The sequence below is a fragment of the Pteropus medius genome, unplaced genomic scaffold, assembly GCF_902729225.1.
Source record: "Pteropus medius unplaced genomic scaffold, Ma_sr-lr_union100, whole genome shotgun sequence".
In the NCBI taxonomy this organism is placed as follows: domain Eukaryota; kingdom Metazoa; phylum Chordata; class Mammalia; order Chiroptera; family Pteropodidae; genus Pteropus; species Pteropus medius.
The window spans coordinates 11,876,820-11,897,960 of NW_024342473.1; the positions used below are offsets into that span (position 1 = coordinate 11,876,820).

Below are 21,141 nucleotides of genomic sequence, written 5' to 3' on the forward strand. Positions count from 1 at the left end.
AATGCAATCCCAATTAAAATCCCAGCAGGCCTTTTTGTAAACATCAACAGCTGATTCTAAAATTAATATGGAAATGCAAATGCCTAGAATAGCCAAAACAACTTTGCAAAAGAACAAAGCCAGAGGACTCACGCTACGAGATTTCAAAACTATGAAGCTATAGTAATCAAGACAGTGTAGTATTGGTAAAAGGATAGACACACAGACAATGAAACAGAATAGAATCCAGAAAGAGAATACACATATATGATTAATTGATTTTTGACAAAGGGACCAACATAACTCAAAAAAGAAAGGGTAGTCTTTTCAGCAAATGGCACTAGAACAATTGGACCTCCAAATGAAAAAAAAAAAGAGAACCTAGATCCTTACATAAAAATTAACTCAAACCTAAAAGTAAATCCTAAAACTATAAAAGTTCTAGAAGAAAGTAGGAGAAAATTTTGTGACCCTGGGTTTTGCAGTTCTTTATACAACTCAAAAAGCATAAAAAGAAAAAACTGATGAACTGGACTTCAGAAAAATGAAAAACTTCTGTTTTTCAAAAGATTCTATTATGAAAATGAAATAAGCCAAAGTCTGAGAGAAAATATTTACAAAATACATCTTTTAAAGGACTGATAGCCAGAATATATAAAGAACTCTTAAAATTCAATAAGAAAGCAACCAACCCAACACAAAAAATGTGCAAAGATCGGAACAGACACTTTACCAAAGACATACAGCACAGATGCCAAATAAGCACATAAAAAAACATTCAACATCATTACTCACTAGGAAAATGTGGATTAAAACCACAATGAAATACCACTACACATCTATTAGAATAACTCAAAGAAAAATAAACCGACCATACCAAGTGCTGGTGAGGATGTGAAATAACTGGAACTCTCATGCTGGAGAGATTGCAAAATAGTACAACTTTGGAAAACCATTTTTGACAGTTTTTTTATAAAGTTAAGCATACTTTTAACATACACCCAGCAATCCTACTCATAGGTATTTACCCAAGTGAAGTGAAAAGTTATGTTCACACGAAAACCTGAACACAAATGTCTTTAGCCAGAATCACTGGAAATAACCCAAATGTCCACCCATGCAAGAGCATAGATAAATTTCAAAGCATTATTCTTAGTTAAAGAAAATGGTACAAAATGTTACTTGCTGTATGATTATATTTGTAAGATAGTTTAGAAGAGGCAAAACTATATAGAAATCAGATGGGTGGCTGCCAGCATATTGGGTGTAGCTTAAGGGCTGACCTTAAAGGGGGCACCAAGGAAATTTTGGGGGCAATGGAAATGTTCTATGACTTGATTGTATGATAATGGTTAGCCCAACTGTCAAAATTCATAGAACATACCAGAGGGTAGGGAGTGGTAGAATGGGTAAGGGGGTCAAATATGTGGTGACAGAAAGAAATCTAACTGTGAGAGGTGAACACACAGTGTACATATATATTCATATGCCTTACTGTTAAAGTGTACAGCTGAAACTTATTGGAGTTCGTTAACCAATGTCATACAAATAATTAATTTTAAAAAATTCATAGAAGAGTACACTTTCAAAAAGTATTGCTGTATGTAAATTATGTCTTAATAAACCAAAATAAACAACAAACCCTAAGCGGCCTCATGAGGGCTTGTCTTGTTTCTCCAACCAGTCTATGAACTCACTGATAGAATGTGGGGGTGATTCTGGTCCAGACAGGTAAAGTGACTTGTCCAAGGACACAAGCTCTGGAGTCAGGTAGATCTAGATTCAAACCCCACCTCTTCCACTTAGTAGCTTCTTGCCTCTGGGCAAATTACTTCTCCCCTCTGAGCCTCAGTTTTCTCATATGAAAAATGAGGGTAAGTAATAACAGAACCTACCTTATTTGGACTGAATGAACTTAAGGAATAAGAAACGGTATCTGCCACATGTTTTACACTCAAATTTTAGCAATTATTATTACTTCTTCTACTGCTATTATGGTTATTACTGTGCAAGAGCCAGGATTAAGTTGCAGAGACCAAATCCAATCCATGTCTTCCTGCACAAGATGGGCAATGTCAGGCGCCAGGGCCACCAGTTTCCCTGAGGAGCAAAGGCAGACCATGGTCCTGCCTAGACGGTATTCATTCACAGTCTGGGGGCAGGTTGGGGACAGTGGATAAACTAAATGCTAAGCCAACTCACTGCAAGGGACTGGTATAAAAATGAAAACTACTGAAAGTTCAGAAAAGAGAGAAGCCACTGTGGGCTGCTCAATCTCTGAATGCTTCCTGGAAAAAGAAAGCTCTTAGTGAGCTTCAAAGGATAAATCAGATGTGATTAAATCAAAGGAAAGAGCTATGTGGAAGGCAGGGAACCAGAAAATCCCTCTACCCCTAACTTCTCCCCCACCCAGCCCCAGCAAAAGGCAGCAGGCAGCCTAAAGCCTTAGCATTTCCTTCCAAGGAATAGCCCTGAGCTGAGGGGAGGAGCAGGCATGACAGCAAGTTGGGCACCATGCATCAGCTGGGCACCCACATGTGTTCCCACCTCCGGGCAGGAGGGTCCGATAGGAGGGCTGGCCTGAGATACTGGGCTTTCACTTTTCCCCTTTTTTCCCATGGACCTGAGTTTGGGTTTGTCTGAGGAGTGTTTTCTTAAGCCCAAGTGTTTTTCCTGCTGCCCGGGCCCGCCCCCTCCTTGCCCCTCCTGGTCATGTCTGAGTGCCAGGCCAGGGAACCGCTGCCTGGCTGGGCTGTGGGCCGCCTTTGATGCGCTCCCCTCCCCAGACTTCAATGTCGCTGTGTGCACAGCCCCTTTAATAAGTTATTTCCGTGGAAAACCCTGGTAACTCGGTTGTGAATCAAGCCTATAAACACCTCAAACCCATCAAAGCACCCAAGAAAGGGAGGGGGTGGGCAAGTGAAGAAAATCTCTTACGGTAACTCATACACTGCTCCCTCAGAAGGGCCTCGGAGGCCCGTTGTCAGAGGACCTGATGGGGCTGAGCCAGCCCACTGAAAAAATGACATGCCACCCCAAAGTCCAGGGATCCAAAACCCCGAAGGACACTGCCTGTCTGTGTGTCCCATGGACGATGCGAGAGTCCCGACCGAAAGCCTGGCAAGATTTACAGCCCAGAGAGGCAAACCCAGCCGGCTGCTCCCAGGGTCCAGGAATGTAATGTTTTGGCTACCGGTGAAAGGCCCAGTTTATTGGAAACACACTTCTTTTCCAATGTTTGGTTTCCTTTCACTCTTTACTTCTTTTTGTTTTTCCCAGAGTGCACTGCCCAGGGCCTTTGAAAAGGATACAGAGCTAAAATCCTGCCTCGGGGGTGAAGGGTATGGGATCTGAATTCCTCTGTGCGGCAGGCTAGGCACCACTTCCATGTGGGCAGAAGCTCTGGACAGACTGGGGAGACCCCCAGGCCTAAACCAAGCTCTGCAACTTGGGGGCTATGGGTCCAAGGACATGCACAGTCCCTCTTGGGAATCTCAGGAAAATGAGTGGAATGAACCAAAATCCCCTAAAAGTGTTTCCGAGTGAATGCCGTGGACTTGGACAACAGTCAGGCAGAGCGTGGAATAAAGCTGACCACAGATTAATGTAGAGCCCAGCAATACCACTCCCAAGTATATACTCAAGACAGGTGTGTCCTTATGTCCACAGAAAGGCTTGTCCAGGAATATTTATTGTAATGTCATGGGTAGGAGCCAGAAACTGGGATCTACCCAAGTGCCCATCAGTAGTGGAATAAATACATTAGACTGGGAAACCTGCGGTCTGTGCCCAGAGAATATTATCCAGCAATGAATGAGCAATCACAGGTGTCACAACAATGTAGAAAAACCTCACAAACATTCTGTTGAGTTAAAGAAGAGCCCACAGGATTGGTGGTTGCCAGAGGTCAGGGGGAGTCAAAAGGCACAAACTTCCAGTTATGAGATAAATAAGTCCTGGGGATAATATGCAGCATGGCGACTACAGTTAACACTGATGAATGGTATATAGAAAAGTTGTTAAGAGTAAATCCTAAGAGTTCTCATCACAAGGAAAAAAAATGTTTTTAAGTACATGTAGTGATGGATGTTAACTAGACTTACTGTGGTAATTATTTCACAATATATTCATATATCCGAACATGATGTTGTATATCTTAAGTTAATATGATGTTATGTATCAGTTATATATCAATTAAAAGAAAAAAGATGAGCTACGGTGTACACTTCCATTTGCAGCAGGTTCAAAAACAGGAAAACGGGTCTATGGTATTCCAAGTCAGGACAGAGCTTAGCTGCCAGTTGAGGAAAGGGAGTGACTGGAAGAGAAGCGAAGAGGGAACTTTTGATGTCATTTTATTTCTTGATCTGGGCAGTAGTTACACAAATACATTTGATTTGAAAATACTGTTCACTTGTATGTGCTTTTTTGCACACATCAATAAGAAGTTTATATTAAACAAACAAAACTCTACACTCTTGGGCCATACAAACCTATTCTCGAAAGCTGCAGTCAATCCATCTATCAATCCAGCGTATTTCTGGGACATGCAGCCATGGCCCATCACAGAGTGAAGTTCAGCTCTCCCTGAGGTGACATTCAAGACTCTCTCCGTGGGCCTCACTTCTTACTGCCCTGCAGGATCACTTCCCTTCCCAGAACAAGCATCCTCACATCGCTTTGCCTTTGCCCAACAGTTCCCTGGGCCTGGGGTGCCCTTTCTCCCTCAGCCTGGTGAAACCCTCTGCCTCCGAAGCTCAGCTCTGCTCTCAGCATCCCTTGCAGCAGCCCTGGGCAGCGCTGTCTCCCAGCTCACACTGTTCACTCAGGAAACAGAACTCACACTGCCTTTTTAGGATTAGATTCGATTCCAAGTTCTCTGAGAAGGCTCTACCTTGGCTATCTTCTTCTTCACGCAGTCCTATCTCTCATGCGAATACTTGGTTATCAATATAATTCATTACCATTTACTGAAAATTAAATGTGTCAGCACTGTACTACCTACAGTACATATGGGATCTCCACGGCATCCACGAGGTGTTGCCCAGCTCACTTGCCAGAAATGGAGCAAAGTAAGGCTGATAAAGGGAGGCTATGTGATTTAGACCCCAAAGCCTGGGCTTTTCACCCCTGCTTTCCAGGTCTCCAGCATCCCCCTGTCATCTATACCTCTTACTCCACACCCTACTCTGAAGTCTAGAAGAAGGCCTGGGAAGAGCCGAGTGGCTCATTTTATTTTTAGGTAAATCTGTTGAAATCCAAGGGAGGCATCAAGGCAACAAGGAAGGCATCAAGGTCTAGGTGGGGCTGCCCTCAGCTTTCCTGAGCAATCACAGAGAACTCACCTTCCTGTGGAAGATGAAAGCTACAACATCCGCATGAAGGAGCTGATCAGATGCTTGCCTTCCGCTGAGTGTCTTTGAGCAAGTCACTTTAACCACCTCCCAAACTTAGCTTTCTCACCTGAGAACTGGAAGTTACAACACCCACTTCACCAGACTGTGGCGAGAACCTAATGTGTAAGCGCCTGGTAACCCCCAGAGGGACATTCAGATGTGAGCTCGCTGGTGCTCTCATACTGCTAACCCCCAGAACACACATCAAAGCTGAAGAGACTGGAGCCAGGGCAGTTCACGAACATGACAGGCTGTTTTAAAATGCCATGTGTGTCTGTCCCCAGAAGTCACCAAGTACAGGCTGGGGGCCCAGATACAGAAAAGGTTCCTGCCTTAAGAGGAAGATGGCTGGATGGTCTATGTCCCTTCTAGATCCATCTGGACCTGGGTTCTTTTCCCTGGCTGCATATTAGATTCACCTGGTGAATTTTTTAAAATCCTAATACTTAGTCCCTCCCCTCTGGAATGGAGTCCTAGCTATTTAAAAAGTTTTCATGGAACTCTGTGAAAAGAGGGTTGAGAACCAATGAGTTAGAACAACTGGCCCATTTTACAGATGGAGAAACTGAGTGGAGGCAGTTTAAGACCACCAAGAGACATGGAATAGAGCCAGGACTGGGACCTGGGTCTCCTGGCCCCCAAGCCAGGTGTGGCATGACCTTTAGACTTAGAGGAAGCCCCTGGGGTTCTCTCCAGCCTTTACCTTGTGAGGAAGAGGGCTGGCAGCTACGCTACGACACAACTGGGCAGCCAGGTAGGAAGAGACAGGGTCTGTCTCCCCAGGAGCCTGGGCCCTCTCTGCCCTCCTCAGCTCCCCTTTCAGGCCAAACAGCAGCAGAGGCCCTAGAGGCAGGGTTTCTCCACCCCAGATCAGGGTCTCTTTGAGCCTGAGAAAGACAACATGAGCTGCGAGAGTCCAGGGGTGTAGAGAAGCCGTGGCCTCTCTGTGAATCACCAACGCAATCCCAATATTTACTGCACGCCAGGCTCTGAGCTGGGCACTAGGTGGGGAAGATCCAGGCCCTGCCCTCAGAGTCAAGCCCCCCAAGCCCCATTCCCAACATCTGCCCTCTGAGAGAAGCTGAGAGTCCTCGCCTTAGAAACAATGTCCCTCTTCTCCTGTGACCCTGCAGAGAGGTGGGCTGAGCAGGTGAGTAGAGATAGGCAGAGGGGTAGAGGAGACATTGTCTGAGACATTTTGGGGTACATATATCCTGATGGGCTGGCACAGCCTGTCTATGGGAGTGCATGCTGGATTCCCCATTTCACACCAGTCAGCTCAAGAGGCCTGAGCTGGAGCTGGAGCCAGAATAGCTGCCCTCAGCCCTTGTCCCTCCCCCAACACACCCCACTGACCACATCTACCAACAAAGTCTCTCCCCCTAGCTGTTTCTCAGGGCTGCCTAGGAGTCATACAGCCCCCAGCCCAGCCCTACCACACTCCTCTTGATTGCAGGCTGTGTGACAGAACTCATCTCTCCACTTTGTCCCCCAACCTGGCACAGAAGGCCAAACAGCCAGGCTTCTCACAGCTCTGTTTGGTGCTGACACTATTCTGGCCAACTCAGAGGTCAAAATGGTTTCCAGGCTCCTATCTCTGAACTCCCACCTCTCCTTTTAAAGATCAATTAAAGTCTCAGCAATAATTCACCTTGCAGTCTGGGACAGTAGTTTGAATGTCTGCTGCAGACCTGAGATTTCTGCTTTTCCAAACCCAGAAACTTATACCCCAGGGTAAGGGCAGTGTCCCTCCCTCAGGCCAGGGAGGCCCCAGCTTTGCTGAAGTGCCAGCCCCCAAGGCCTGACCCTCTCTGGCTGAGGGTGCCAGGCCCTGACTGGGGGGTCATGCAGAAAGGCCTGTGAACCCCAGGAATTCTTTCCACAAAGGCAACTGGAAAAGCCATGCATCTCTGCTTCTCTTGGAGGCCAAGGGCCACAGAAGGAGAATGTTTAATACAAAAATATCTGACAAAGTACCTTTAGGATATATTTTTTGCATCAGAGAAGGAGCTCTTGGCAACAGCCACTCTACCCTGACAAGAAAACTTTCAAGTGCGGCTCCTGATTGTTACAGACACCCAGGGAAAGCATGCCAGCAGGGATAGGAGGAAGGTGAGCCATGGGACCTGGCAGACAGAGGGCTGCGATTAGGCTGGATGCAACCAAGTGCATTTTCTGGAATTTCAGGTCTCCTGAAAAAACCTGCCTGTTCCACCTGGTGGTGATGCAGGCTGCTCGAGGCATAGTAGAGGTTAGGGGCTGTCTGCTCCAGCTCAAAGTCAAGCAGCTCCGGACAGGTACAGACTCTCCCTCAGCCCAACATCTCCTCTCAGAAGCCCACCCACCCACCATCTCATTGGTCTTTCATTTATTCATCCAGGAACCATCCAATGAGCAAAGCTGATTTAGGGCCTGGTGAGCTGTTCATGCCGAATCTTGGATACTCCGGGACGCAGAAGCCCCCAAGGAGCCAGAATTTTTTGAGTCCTACATCTTCCATGGGGCAGAGAGGGCACTGTGCCAGATACTGAGGAACCCAACAAGGGCCAGATTGCCTGGGTTCTGATCCCAGTTCTACTGCTTTCTAGCTGTTTGACCTCGGGCAAGTTACTTAACCTCTCTGAGCCTCAGTACTCAGTACTTTTAACTTGGCTAATAAAAGTGGCTACCTCATAAGAGTTGTGGGGAGGAGTCCATGAAAGAATATGTATATGGCACTTAGAAAGTGCCTAGCACAGAGCTCTGTGTTAGCTGTGATTCTTAAATACATGTTATGATCTTTCTGTCTTTCTGTGTTCATTCTCTCTCTCTCTCTCTCTTTCTCTCTCTCTCTCTATCTCTCTGGATGTCGGTGGCCTAGACAAAAATTAATTAATTAATTAATTTCACAACAACCTCTGGCTATAGACTAGGTTCTATGCCCAGTGCCAGACAAAGTCCAAAGCCCTTTTCGGACCAAGTATATCCCAGGTTTCCCCTTGCCTAATGACAACAGGCCCTTTTCCAGCCCATTCCTTCAGATTCAAGAAACTCTCTCCGGATTCACCTTTCTATCTGACAGGCTGTCTATATCCTGTTGTCTTCTTGGTGAACTCCTAGTCATTCTACAAAATCCAACTCGGAATCACTTTTTCCTTGAAGCTTTCCCTGAACACCCCATTTCCACTACAACAGAGTCCCCTGTTCCTGTTTCTAAGCCAGTGCTAAGCCGTGCCCACAGCACCACAGCGCTTAGCACAGTCAGTCCCCATTCTTTGCTTGCTGTCTTCCTCTCCTTCTAGACCATCTGCTCCTCAAGTGGAAGGTCCAGGTTTTCTTCACTTTGTATCACCTGATAATACTGGCATGCAGAAGGGTCTTAGTGAATGTTCAATATATTGACTCGTCACCCTAAAGCCTATAGTCAGGAAACATACCAGCCCTAGGGTCCTTTGCTGACAATCTCTGGCAAGTCAGTCACCCTTTCTGGGCCTTAGATTCTTTATTACTCAAGTGTACACCCATCTGAGTCCCTAAGCTTTAGTGCTCTAGGATGGAGGAGGGGAGCCATCCAGAACACTGATCACCTCCCACTACATGGTCTTGTCCCAGGCCTTAGTTTTGCTTTGGGACAATCACGAGAAGCTCAGAAGCTGTAGGCTACAACCTCAAGGCCTAGAAACTGGTACCCTCTGCCTAGAAACACATCAGTATCAAGGGTCCACTGAGATCAGTGGCCCAATGGCCCCAATGTACAGCTGAGCTAACTGAGACTGAAAAGGTAAGGAGCTTACCTGAGGTAAACAGGATAAAGGGCAAGCCAAGCCTGGAACCCACTCTGGCTTCATGGCAAACCAGGTAGCCCAGAATCCTTCTAACACTGCCTGGTACTCCCAGGACTGCTGAAGTGACCTCTGTCACTCCTGCCCTTTTCCCCTCACCACCTCTACTCCAGTCTCAAAAACCAGCCCAGGAAGAATGGGTCCCTTTCTGAGATACCCAGGAGGTTTCAAGAAGGGAAGAAGGCTCTTTTTCTCTTTGGTTGGCCAAAGCTAAAAAATAAAAGTGTAAGGTAGAGGCTTGCTGTAACTTCCAAATGCTGCTGATTCTGGAACCGGGGAAGAGAACTCTTTCCCTCCCACCCCAGCCCTGAGAGAAGGCAAGGAGTCTGAGGCCGCTTCTGAATGAGAAATGGCAAGCTGGTTCTGGCCCAGGAGCTCAGGGTCAGCCTGAAACCTGTTCACCACCTCCAGGCCAGAGTCTGACTTGGGGGATAGGCAGACCAGGTATGGGTCACACCCAAAGGCCAACTCTTATCCCATGGGGACCAATCTAGGTTCAAGTCTAATTGCGTCAGGACACCGGACGTCTCAAACTCCAGGTAAAACATCCTTCCTACTCTCCAAAGCCAAATGAAATCCTCTTTTCAGCTAAAACTTTACCCCCCTGGCTATTTACTAGGCATGCAGCAGCCCTGGACCCACAGGCAATGAGCACTATATCGTATGTCAGGATTGAGCACCATCATGTACAGCAATGTCACCCTGGCCCTGCCTGTCAACCCAGTGTGATCAGTGTGAAAAAATTCACCAATCTGGACACGTACCTGGGTACTCTGTATATTATAGCAAAAAGTTTTTAAAAATATTATCCAGGCCTTAGCCTCCCTGCCTTATCTCACACCAAAACCTGGTTCTTTGCTTCCCTACCCCTCTGACCAACTTTGGCTTCTCAACATCAGGCTCTTTTCACACTTCCAGGCCTTTGCACCTGCTATTCATTATACCTAGAACATGTTTCTCACCCCCAAATCTTGTCTCTTTGGTAGACTCTTATTCATCCTGTAAAACCCAACTTGGATATCACCTCTGCCAGGGAGTCTCCCTGGGTCACCTCTCCACCACACCAAGAGTTGATCACTAATCTCTTCTTTCTCTGGACTGACTCTTACACTACTTCTCATTACTGCTGTTTGTGTCTTTACCTGTGAGTACCTTGAGGGCAGAAATGATATGATTTTTATCTCTGTACTTCCAGACCTAAGCACAGACCCTGGCACACTGTAATGGCCTCGGCTAATTCAAAGGCAAAATTTAATTTAACCCTCACCATAAGATATGTGGTATTATTATCATCCCCATTTTACAGGTAAGAAAACTGATGGACAGAGTAGATAAGTGGCTGCCCTCAAGTCCCACAACTAGGAATAGACACAGCTGGGACTTAAACCCAGGGCCCACTGGTACACAGCTGATGCTCTTCAGCCCATCTTGCTACAGACGCTCAGCACACACTGACTGAACTGAATAGAGCACTTTGGAGAACAAGACTCTCAAGGGTCTGTGTTAGATGAGGGCATCTGAGGACAGCATGCTTGGGCCCTAGAATCGGGAAGCAGCAGCAGATGATACTGCACCAGCACACTCCTCTCCCAGCTTCTGTAGGGACTGACGATGCACATCGGACAGCACTGACCCCAAAAAGTACCTCCTCAGGGACCACTGAGAGGAAAGGTGGTAAGTGGGTGGGCAACACAGAGCCACCTAGGTTGTGAACTGGCTCTATTTGCTTATGCTTGCTGTGTGACCCTCAGCCACTCTCCTAACCTCTCTGAGCCTCTATTCCCAAACTCTGTCAATCTACAAAATGCAAAGACCCTGGAGAAGGATCTGTACCTGCAAAGAGCTTAGAATCTGGTTGGTGGAGAAAAGACACCCACATCCAGCTGAACCCCCAACTCTCCATATGATCCTGTGTAGCTCCCTTCTTTCCCTGGGTCTTCTCCTCTTTAAAATGAGAGGCTTGCCCTCACTGACGCAGCTCTAAAGAAACCAGTATGCTGCAAGGACTGAGTTACCAGTATACACATCCAAGGTCAGAAAAAGGGACAGCCTGGTCCCTGTAATAGGCAGCTTATATCGTGCCTTGCATACAATGGGTACTTAATAAAGCATTTGAACAGACATCCAATAGGCACTAGAATAGGATACCAGAAAGGAATCACTGGTTCCTGAGGAAGCCTAGTCAGTGCTGCATCCTCCAGCCCCACAGCATGGAGTCAGGCAGACCTAGCTTCTAAAGCAGTTCCATCACTTTAGGCTCTCGTTAAATGGCCTAGGGCTCACTCAGCACCCAGCACTAAGCCTTGCCTGGATGCTCTTTCTATCACCTAGGGCGCAAAGCTCCTTGTGTCCTGCTCATTCTGTTTTTCCAGCCTAGAGTATCCCAAGGCTGAGAGAACCCTGCCCTCCTCCCTCAGCCCTACTCAGAATAGCCATTCCCATGTGGCCGTTCATCCTGCAACTCTTTGAATTATGGCAGAGTCTGCTTTTAAATTGCCAAGTGTTGCCTACCAACCACTCACACCTTAGTATGAATTTAACTGGCTAATCTTGCTTTCCTCCTCAAACTAAACCAAACTATTGCGGAAGGGAAGAGAATGGCTTGAGTGGGCTTTCGACAATCGGAAGGCAGTGCCCCAGGCCCTGAGTTAGGTAAGAAACCCAGTGTCAAGGCTCTGCTCCTCACTGAGTGATCTTGGTGAAGTCACTTGCCCCCTCTGAGCTTGTTTTCTGATGTTTATTGGGGATCGTATATCTAAATTTGGAGCTGATGTAGAGATCAGATGAAAGTGTTGTGTCAACCATTCAGCAGAGAGCTGAAAGAAGACATTCTACTATCTGCTGCCCCCCTGCCCTGCCCACCCCATTGATGCGTTCTTGCCTGCTCAGCTGTGACCGAGTCTCAAAATTCCCACCATTCCTTCTGAAGTGGCCTCAACAACAGGACAGGAAAGTGAAGCAGAGACCTTGGAGCTGGATAAAAATAGACAGCCCTAGGCCAGGAGCTGGGGCTGTCATTGTGCAAGACAAACAAGGGCTGTCTCCATCCTGGGGTCGCAGATACCCTGCTCCTGCAGGACACCCATCCCAAGATACAGAAGGGGAAGACTCTCAGGACATAGGGAGACAGAGGGGGCTTGGGTAGGTGGCTGGTGTGGTCTCTGGGTGGTCTACAAGGTTTGCCTGGTGGTGACTCAGATGAGCACAGAGCCTGGTGCCTCTTGCCAGCTTCCCACCTCTAACTTTGGTACTTAAATTGAGACCGGCTGCCCCCAGACTCCTTTTGATAATTCTTTGTTGCCCCCCAGGGTGTGTCTCAAAGTGAGAGATGGGAACTCTTGCTGTGAAATGCTAGACAAGACCCTCGGAGTGGGAAAGCTGGGCAATCACACTGCTCAGGCTCCCATTCCAAACCCGCCATTTACAATTTGTGAATTTGGGCAGTTGGCCCAGCAATGAGCCTCAGTTTCCTCACATATAAAATAGAAGGAATCACATCTATGTCACCGGGTTGTGATAAGGAGCCAGTGAGACGGAGAATGACCAGCACTTAGCAAAGTGCTAAGTAGTGCGTGTCAATAAATGTCAACTGTTGTCATCAATGGCAGCTTTACTATCTGTCCTTGAACATCGAATGCCCTGGCCTGGCCTAACACATTCTGCCCCACGCCTTTCTGACCTCACCTCCCACCCTTACCTCCAGCATAATCCTGCATTCCATGTTCACAGGATGACTCCTGCCCTCATCATCCACAGAGACCTTCACCCCTCTGGGCCTCTCTCTACCCTAGAGGGCCTTCCTCCCTAAGCCTGTCCTCCAGCATGACAGCCACCACAGCCCCAAGTCTATGAGCTCCCAGGAAGCAGGGACAGTGCCAGCCCATTGGTATTAAGATCCCCACAACACAAGTAAACTGGAAAAGTTGAATAGTAAGCCCCTGGAACAGGAGATGCATGTCGTTCTTGGAAGGCACCTGGACGACCACAATGGAGAATGCCACTCACCTACTGGGACCACTTGGAACTCAGACTAAAGCCCACTAGACTCCATTCAATCTCCTAACCATAAGAAATCCCAAACTTCCTCCCACCTTCTTCAGCCCCTTAGAATTCCAAGCCACTGGATGCGAAATTTTCTCATGAGAACCACACAGTCATGGTCCACAGTAGAGAGCAGCAGGGGCCTTCTCAGTGGCCAGGACCAAAGGCTGCTCTGAGGTAACTGGGCAGGAATCTCAAATACAGGCCCATTGAGCCCCAAAGGCAGCCAAACCCAATGGCTTCCAGCCTCCAGAGGGTGGTTTCCCCTGGGAGCTGGATGGGGGCAGGGCCTCCTGCAGGTGTTCTGGAGTCTGCTCCTTGCTGCCTGAGCCACACACCACACCTGCTCTGGGAGGAAAGAGATCAAAGAGACTATGTCTGTGAACACACCGTGAAACTGTAAGACACCTCCACACACTGGAGTTCCCACCATTAACAATGCGGGAAAGAGGATGTCAAAAAATTACACATCCAACCAAGCAACCAGTGGTCACAGAAACACAGAATCGTGCATTCAGAAATACTTTTAACCCACTTCTTCAAAATTATATGTGGCTGCCATCCCCATAGGCACAGAAGAAAAAGAATAGATTAACATGTTAACTTCTTGTGTTCATCTGGTTAGGTCTTTCAGGAAAAAACACTATAACCAAGTAGGGCCAAAAGGCAGAGAAGAAAACAAGATGGTCCGACTAGAGGGGCCATCAGAGTCCAAAAGGCAGGTAGGACCCAGAAGACCTGGACTCCAGTACCAGCAGTCATGAGAAGCCAGCATGGGGAGAGACGGCAAGAATGACAGTCAGAACTTTGAGCAAAATAAGGTTATAGGAGGAACATTCAGCCCTTGCAGCAGAAAAGTGGAGGGTAAGACAGTGGTTAGGAGGACAGTGGCAAATGGTTCTGCTATTACGTGCCCCTGGTCAAGTTCCTTTACTGCTGTTCTGAGATGATGCATATAAAGGGGCCCAATTACAGGACATGGCCCAAAGTAAACACTCAACAGCTCTGATCACTGTTGTTGCTATTATGACATGTGCATGGGGGTAGAGGAAAGCCAGCTCTGATCCAGACAGAGGCCTTCACTCCAAGATCCAGCCATGCCCACTTGGGAAGCAGCTCCAGCCAGAGGGGCTGTCACCACACATAGCACAAGGCCGGGCCACAAACCCCAGCTGTCCTCACTGCACGCCACCTGCCATGCTCCCAAAGGGCCTCACAGAACTCGGCACCTAAGTCCCTCCTGGCCATTAATGCCCCCAAGTCATGACCAAACTCTCATTTCTTAAGGAAAGCTTAATTTAGGTATTCCCGGAATGTCCCTACAGCCAACTCTTAATTGCAAGGAGTGGGAGCTCCAAACCAGGGTGCTCTCTGCTCCCTAGCCCAGCATCCACTGCTCAGGAAGAGGCATGGAAACCACTGGCCTCTTGCAAACTCCCTGCTTACCAATCCACCCACTCTATTTACCCCTCTTCTGACCCTTCACATAGGTCCTTCCCCAGAGTGGGGACAGGAGAAGAAACTCATGAAGAGAAATGTATATGAGCACATCCATTTGCTGCCTCTCGGCAGCTGGAAGAAAAAGATCCCTTGCTAAAATGAGAGATGAAGAGTTGTGCTGGGCTTTACTCATTTCCACGAGAAACAAGGTAGAGACGACCGGTTAAAACATAAACCGACGGGCCCTTCTGGTCTCATTCACACAGACTGGTCTTAACCCCTAAAACATCAGCAATGATGACATGGGAAGTCTTCCCCCAACCAATGAGGTAGAAGGAAAAGGGGAAAGAAAAGAAGTGGGTATAGCAAAAAGGCCTCTTTCAAGCACCACCCCCACCTGTCCCCTTCTGTAAAGTTCAAAACAACAGCCACGTGCAAAGAAAAAAAATGCCAACCTGAGAATTCACCCGGAGCAGTGATGAGGGAGTTGGTGGCCTCCGTTTCAGTGTAAGACAATGTGGAATCAGATAGATCTACGGGAGGAAAGAGAAAGAGAACTTAGTTGGCTGGGGCAGGGCGGAGGTTGCTCCCTTTACTGCTTTCTCATGGATCTGTGTGTGTGTGCGCGTGCATGTGTGTGCCAGCAAGTGCTTGCAAAGGGCAGCATGGCCTTCCCAACTTTCTGATGACACTCTGTAACCCCGACCCATGATTGCACGAGACCAGGCCAGCAGGCCCTGGAACTCTTCTGGAAAATGCTGACTGCTACAGCCCTGGCACCTGAAAAAGTTGCAATTGCTCTGACCACAGAAATAACCCAAGTTCAGGGGACCGAGCAAGTAGCAACTTGGAGCCTCCTTGGGTAAGGTTAAATTAAGCCCCTAAACAATTCATAGTTGCTGTACTTAATTACAACCATTAAAATTCTTGAAGTTGTTCCTTCTTGCTTCCTTCCTTCCTTCCTTCCTCCCGCTGGAGCTGGGGAAACTCTGTTTTAACAAGTTACCAGCCATCCTCACTCTGTCCTGCTTACACCCCTCTAATTAAGGGCTCAAGCATTTGCTCTCAGATTAACTTTTTTTTTCCCTCTCTCCCCTCCTCCACTCTCTAACATCAAAACCTGCTCACAGAGCAACTTTCAATGCCTGGACCATTTTAATTTTTTAAAGCAGTTTTTGTAAGTAGTTTTAAGTACTTCATATGGCGTGCATTATTTGTTTTCTCCTGTCAGCAGTGCAGTTAAATGGAGAAAGGAAAAGCTTTTGCATGTTTTTTTCTTGAACACTGAGCTGCCAGCTTGACAAGCCGATGCCTTTTGGGGCAGGCAGACTTGGAAATTTTTTCCTGGGCCTGTGCCTCCTGCTACCAGCAATGCGGTGTTGTCCCTGTGAAGGGACAGGCCTGTCCAGGAATCCGAAGACAAGTTCTATGAGGCCTGAAGCACTTTCCTGATCTTCTCGCCCAGTACAACCCAGGTCTAGCTCAGCTGGTCCCACCTGGCTCAGGAGAGGCATCCCAAGCTGGGATTCCTGGGGCAAAAACCGTTAGCCTAGGCCCTCACTAGCTAGAATTCCATCCGATCTTACAGGATTTTTTTTTTTTTCCCCTTTTACCACATGGCTTGCGGAGCGGGAAGATGAAACATTAACCAATTTGGCCTTTTTTTTCGTTTCCCACTTGCCAGATGCTGACTGGGTGTTCTGGGTTTTATTTTGTTTTTTGGTCTCATGTGATCACAGAGGCTTAGGAGTGAACTGACCTTTTGTTTATGAAAAAGCAACAATGCAAGGAAAAGAAAATAATACAAAAAACTAACTCGGACTATTTATCAGGGCACGAAAAAGTTATCTCCTGGTAAAATGTGTTTGGAGGAAAATAAGGACGGATGGAAAAATCTCCTTTGAAAAAAATAACAACCTCAATGCCTCAGTGGGAACTTCTTAAAAGGTTGTTGCTTTTAATGCCTAATGTTCCCAAAGAATTCAGTCCCCCGAATGTCACTGCTATTTCTCTTTTGAAGTAGCAACATCACAGGCTGCACCCTATTTCTCAGTAAACCACTGTGGAGCCAACACAGAAAGCTCTGTGAGGTTCCCAGGAGTGGAGACAATGGGTAGTCTAGTCTCTACCTTTCCCAACTAGTAAGTCCCCATCATGCACTCTCCAGACCCTCACCTCTGGGGCTTCTAGTGAGGCCCTCAAAGTCTGAAGTGCCTTGGGGCTATCGTAGAAAAAGAACACTCCCCACCTTGATCACTGCTCAAGCTCCAAGGAGGGACCCCATCTGGAAGTTGGAGCCCACCTTCGCTCTTAGCAAAATCAGAGTCACCAACTTTTTTTTTGCAAAGGGCCCAATAGTTAGTATTTTCAGCTTCGCAGGCCATACAATCTCTGCTGCAACTATTAAACTCGGCCACAGGAGTGTGGAAGCAGCCACAGGCAATATGGAAATGGGTGTCTGTAGCTATGTTCCTGGAGAACTTTATTATGGACACTGAAATTTGAATTTCATATAATGTTCGCATGTCATAAAATATTTTTATTTTTAACCATCTAAAAGAGTAAAAATGATTCTTAGCTCGTGAGCCATACAAAAACAGATGGTGGGCTGTAGTTTTGCAGACCCCTGAACTATATGAGTACCAACAAGTGTCACTTCCCCTTTCTAGGCCTCAGTTGTCTCATTTGTTAAATAACCAGGACACCTGTTGATCTCCAAAAGGTCACAGTGTCCGGATTTTTGCTGTTTTATCACAGGCTGACCCACAATTCCTCAGGGCAATGATCCTTGACATTCAAACTAAGGTGCCACATTTACTAAGAACATTTGACAGTGGTTTTTTTTCCTCTAATGGAACTAGGGATCTTCTAAGTGACTGGTACCACTATGTTGACTTAGGAATGCTGAGACAGGCATGTGAGGAAAGCACAGGGAAACAGCAAGCTGAATAGGAGGCTGCTCTGGATTCTCACCTCAGCCTTGCTGCTTGTTAGCTGGGGGGCCCTCCCTGACCCTCCGTCTGATTCACCTCATCTATGAAGGGACGAGCTCCCACTGAATGACCTCTCCAATTCCCCAGAGAACTAAATGAAGCTCCTCCACCCTTGGGCTGACCATACATCAGGAAAAACAATGAGGAAGTTGCCATCGTTAAGCCGCTGACTCACACACCATCATAGGACAGCCTTTGTCCTCCTAGACTAAGGAGGTCAAACTCCTGGAGGGACCTGGTGGGCACCTCTGACCCCACAGCAGGGTCTAGAAGGAAAACTGGACTGGACGCTTGAAAGTCGACAACACTTAGAAGGGACCTCCCAGATGATGCTGACACACGCTACTGGGAAGAGGCCTTTACCAAAAACAAAACAAAACCCACTTTTTGTGGTCACTTAGTGGAATGTGTTAGCATCACTGCCACGCCATCTGACTTTTAAAGCTTGACTCCCACAGGAACTGCCTGGGTCACAAAAAAGCTCTCCTGGTACTATTAACTCCAAACTAACTCATCCCATCACTAAGATTCTCCACTGGAGGAAACAGGAGGGCCAGGAAACAAGCTATCTCTACTTTTAAAACCGCATGCATCTATTCCAGAAGATGAGCTGATCATCCAGCCCCAAGGATTTACAGAAGAAAACACGTTCCATCTCTGAATGGGACCTGTCTAAAATGACATTACCACCTCAACTAAATGTTCCAACTGTTCCCGCCCAGGTGAACTTCCTGGCTTAAAAAGGGGAAAAACATACAGCTCCTCTCAACAGTGAGTTCTTGTTCAACCTATTTGTCAGAATAATTATTAATACACACTAAAGATGAACCGTCTAAAACCGGGGAGAGAGAGAAAGGAAAAGAGACAAATACCAACCCACCTCCAATGAGATGCTTAAGTTAAAAAACCCATTCATCTCCCACAGGCCCATGTTTAAAGGTCACAGAGAGGTTAATGATGAGCCAAGGAATTCAAGATGTAAATAGCCCACTGCAGAGGCTGAGTCTGCTTTGGCCCAACTGAGGGTGTGTTTGTAAAACTTCACCCCATTTCAAAGGCAACCAGGCCAGCTTTCTCCCCTCCCCTCCAGCCCTTCAGCACTGAGGCTGGGCACTAGAAAGGGGAGCCTGGGATGGACACACCTCCCCAAGGGTAGAAAGGAGGACACACTTACCCAGTGGCTTGTACTCGTCGCGAGGAGACAGCCGAGAGTACGGGGGTGGTGGTGATTCTGGAAGACAGGAAAAAGCATGTCACTGCCAGGGTGGGACAGTTCACACCTGGGAGTTCTATGTGCTTTTGATTATTGGTTTTCTCCAATAATAAACCTAGTCCCCAAGAAGCCGTCCTTTTCTTCCACCATCTCTGCTGCCCAAATCCACTAGAAAACATCACTGCCCAACAGTAAGGCCATAGGCTTGGTGTCCAGACCTGGGATCAATCCCTGCACTGCCAGCTTTGGCTGTTCGACTTCAGACAAGTTATTTCACCTCTCCAAGCCTATTACCTCAGCTCTAAAATGGGGACAATCATCATATGGACCTCCCAGGTTTGCCAGGAGGGCAAAAGAAGATAATATATGTAAAATGCTCAGTACAGCTCTTGGGACTGTGGAAAAATACCTCCACAAACAGTAACTATTATTAATATAACAAGAGAAATACAGATGCAGGGAAAGTCAGAGCCAGGGGTGCCTAATAAAATACCAGATGCTTAGGTAAATTTGAATTTCGGATATATGTGGCATGATTTTTTGGCATAAGTATGTCCCTTGCAATATTTAGGATATACAAAAAAAGTATGTATTGTTTTACCTGAAATTCAAACTTAACCAGGCATTCTATATTTTTATTTGCTAAATCTGGCAACTCTAGTCATAACTGTGAGTACAGAGGCCCAGACATAGAAGCTCATTTCCAAACAAGCTACATCAGAACTAGCATTCTTTGTGGCGAGGAGGGCAAAATTAGCTGGGACCCAGGAAGCCAAACTCAGCTGCTGAGATGGGAGACCTTAAACCAGTCACTGCGGGCCCTAGGCCTTAGTCTCCCTCTTTGTAAAGAGAAGGGGATGGGACACGAGTTCTCTACTGCCTTCCAGCTTAGACCCTCTATGATTCCTTATTGTCTATGGTATTTTTCTTTTGGTTTCCTTTCATTTGCCTAAAATACTCCTCCTTAAAAACATATACTTTGTCTTCTGAAGAATTCCTTAGCTTCTTGCTTTAGGGGAAGTAACAATTTGCTAAACTAAGTAACAATTTGCATGAATGAAATGACCCTTCATTTTCCCTAAATGAAACTAAACACTATCACATCTCAAACTAAAACAAACTCCCGGTGGTAGTAAAGTGGTAATAACTATTATTAGGCAAGTATCAGTAATGACACAAGGGGTAATAAGTGTTTTTTGCAATTATAATAAGGCACAATTAGCTATAGGAGCATTTGTTTTGCTCCATACACCCCATGTAGCTTCAGCTCTTCCCCACCCTGGCTTTTTCAGCCAGAAATTACTTCAACAAAGTGAAGGCTCTAAGGTGCAGAAACAGGGAATCTTTTGTGGACAGTATTTAGGGAGAAGGAAAAGTGAATCATGGAGTAGCCACTGGGAAAGAAGCAAACATTTGCTGAATGCCTACCCAGTATCTCTCCATGTCAGGTATTTTCAATTTCATTTGTTATATTTTATTCTCTTGGACTTTAGGTAGAGTAGTTAATTATGCTCATTGGGCACCTATTTTTTATCTCATCCTTTCTCAAAAACAAACAAAATGGCCAATATTATTCCCATTTTACAGATGAGAAAACTGACTTGCCCAGTATCCCCCAGCCAATCATGGTGGAGCTAGGATTTCAGACCGGCTTGACTGCTCTATACCCCTACAAGACAGGCAATCAAGAGGCACTCCGTCTCTCACTCCTTCATCCCAGCTGCATCTAGTACATCAGGTGCACAGAAAGGATTCAGTAAACATTTGTGGACAGACAATAGTGATGAGAATAATGGTAAACATGGGGGCATCTGTGGACAAAGGTGTGGAGAAAGAGGACCTAGGGGGCCAAACAGGTGATTCACAAGAGACCTCAAACAAAACTCTAGGAGGGGAGCTATCTACCTTCAGTAGGAATAACTTATTTACCGGTCCTTGGGCCTAGGAGGGGCTAGAGACCAGACTTGAGTGACTAGTCTCTCAGGACAAGAGGCAAAACAGGTAGGGAGAATTCTCCACAGGGAAGGAGAATTGAGGCTGGTGCTCCCACTGTAGAGAGGAGAAGACTGAGGCCTGAACAGTGGAGGTGACTCCCTCAGGGCCAGACAGGGAACTGGTAATAGAGCCAGAACCAAAAGCCAGGTCTCCTAACCCACTACCTCATGCCCTTTCTACTTCCGCATTAACTTATCAGAAGGCTTGCAATTCCTGTGTTAGGGCTCCTTTGGAAAAATCTGATTGGCTGAGGCACAGGCTAC

At 46.8% G+C, this 21,141-nt stretch overlaps 1 protein-coding gene across 2 annotated transcripts in view; it reads right to left on the reverse strand.

Moving 5' to 3' along the window:
• SMAD6 (SMAD family member 6) overlaps positions 1-21,141 on the reverse strand; it is a 72,560-nt gene that overhangs the window by 44,105 nt on the left and 7,314 nt on the right. Inside the window, exons 2-3 of one of the 2 annotated variants that reach the window (XM_039865235.1) lie at positions 18,845-18,901; positions 15,133-15,210 (exon numbers count right to left, since the gene is read on the reverse strand). In XM_039865235.1, coding sequence (XP_039721169.1) covers positions 15,133-15,210; positions 18,845-18,901 — 135 coding nt within the window. The remainder of the gene's footprint in view (positions 1-15,132; positions 15,211-18,844; positions 18,902-21,141) is intronic. The other variant, XM_039865236.1, reaches the window with a different exon arrangement.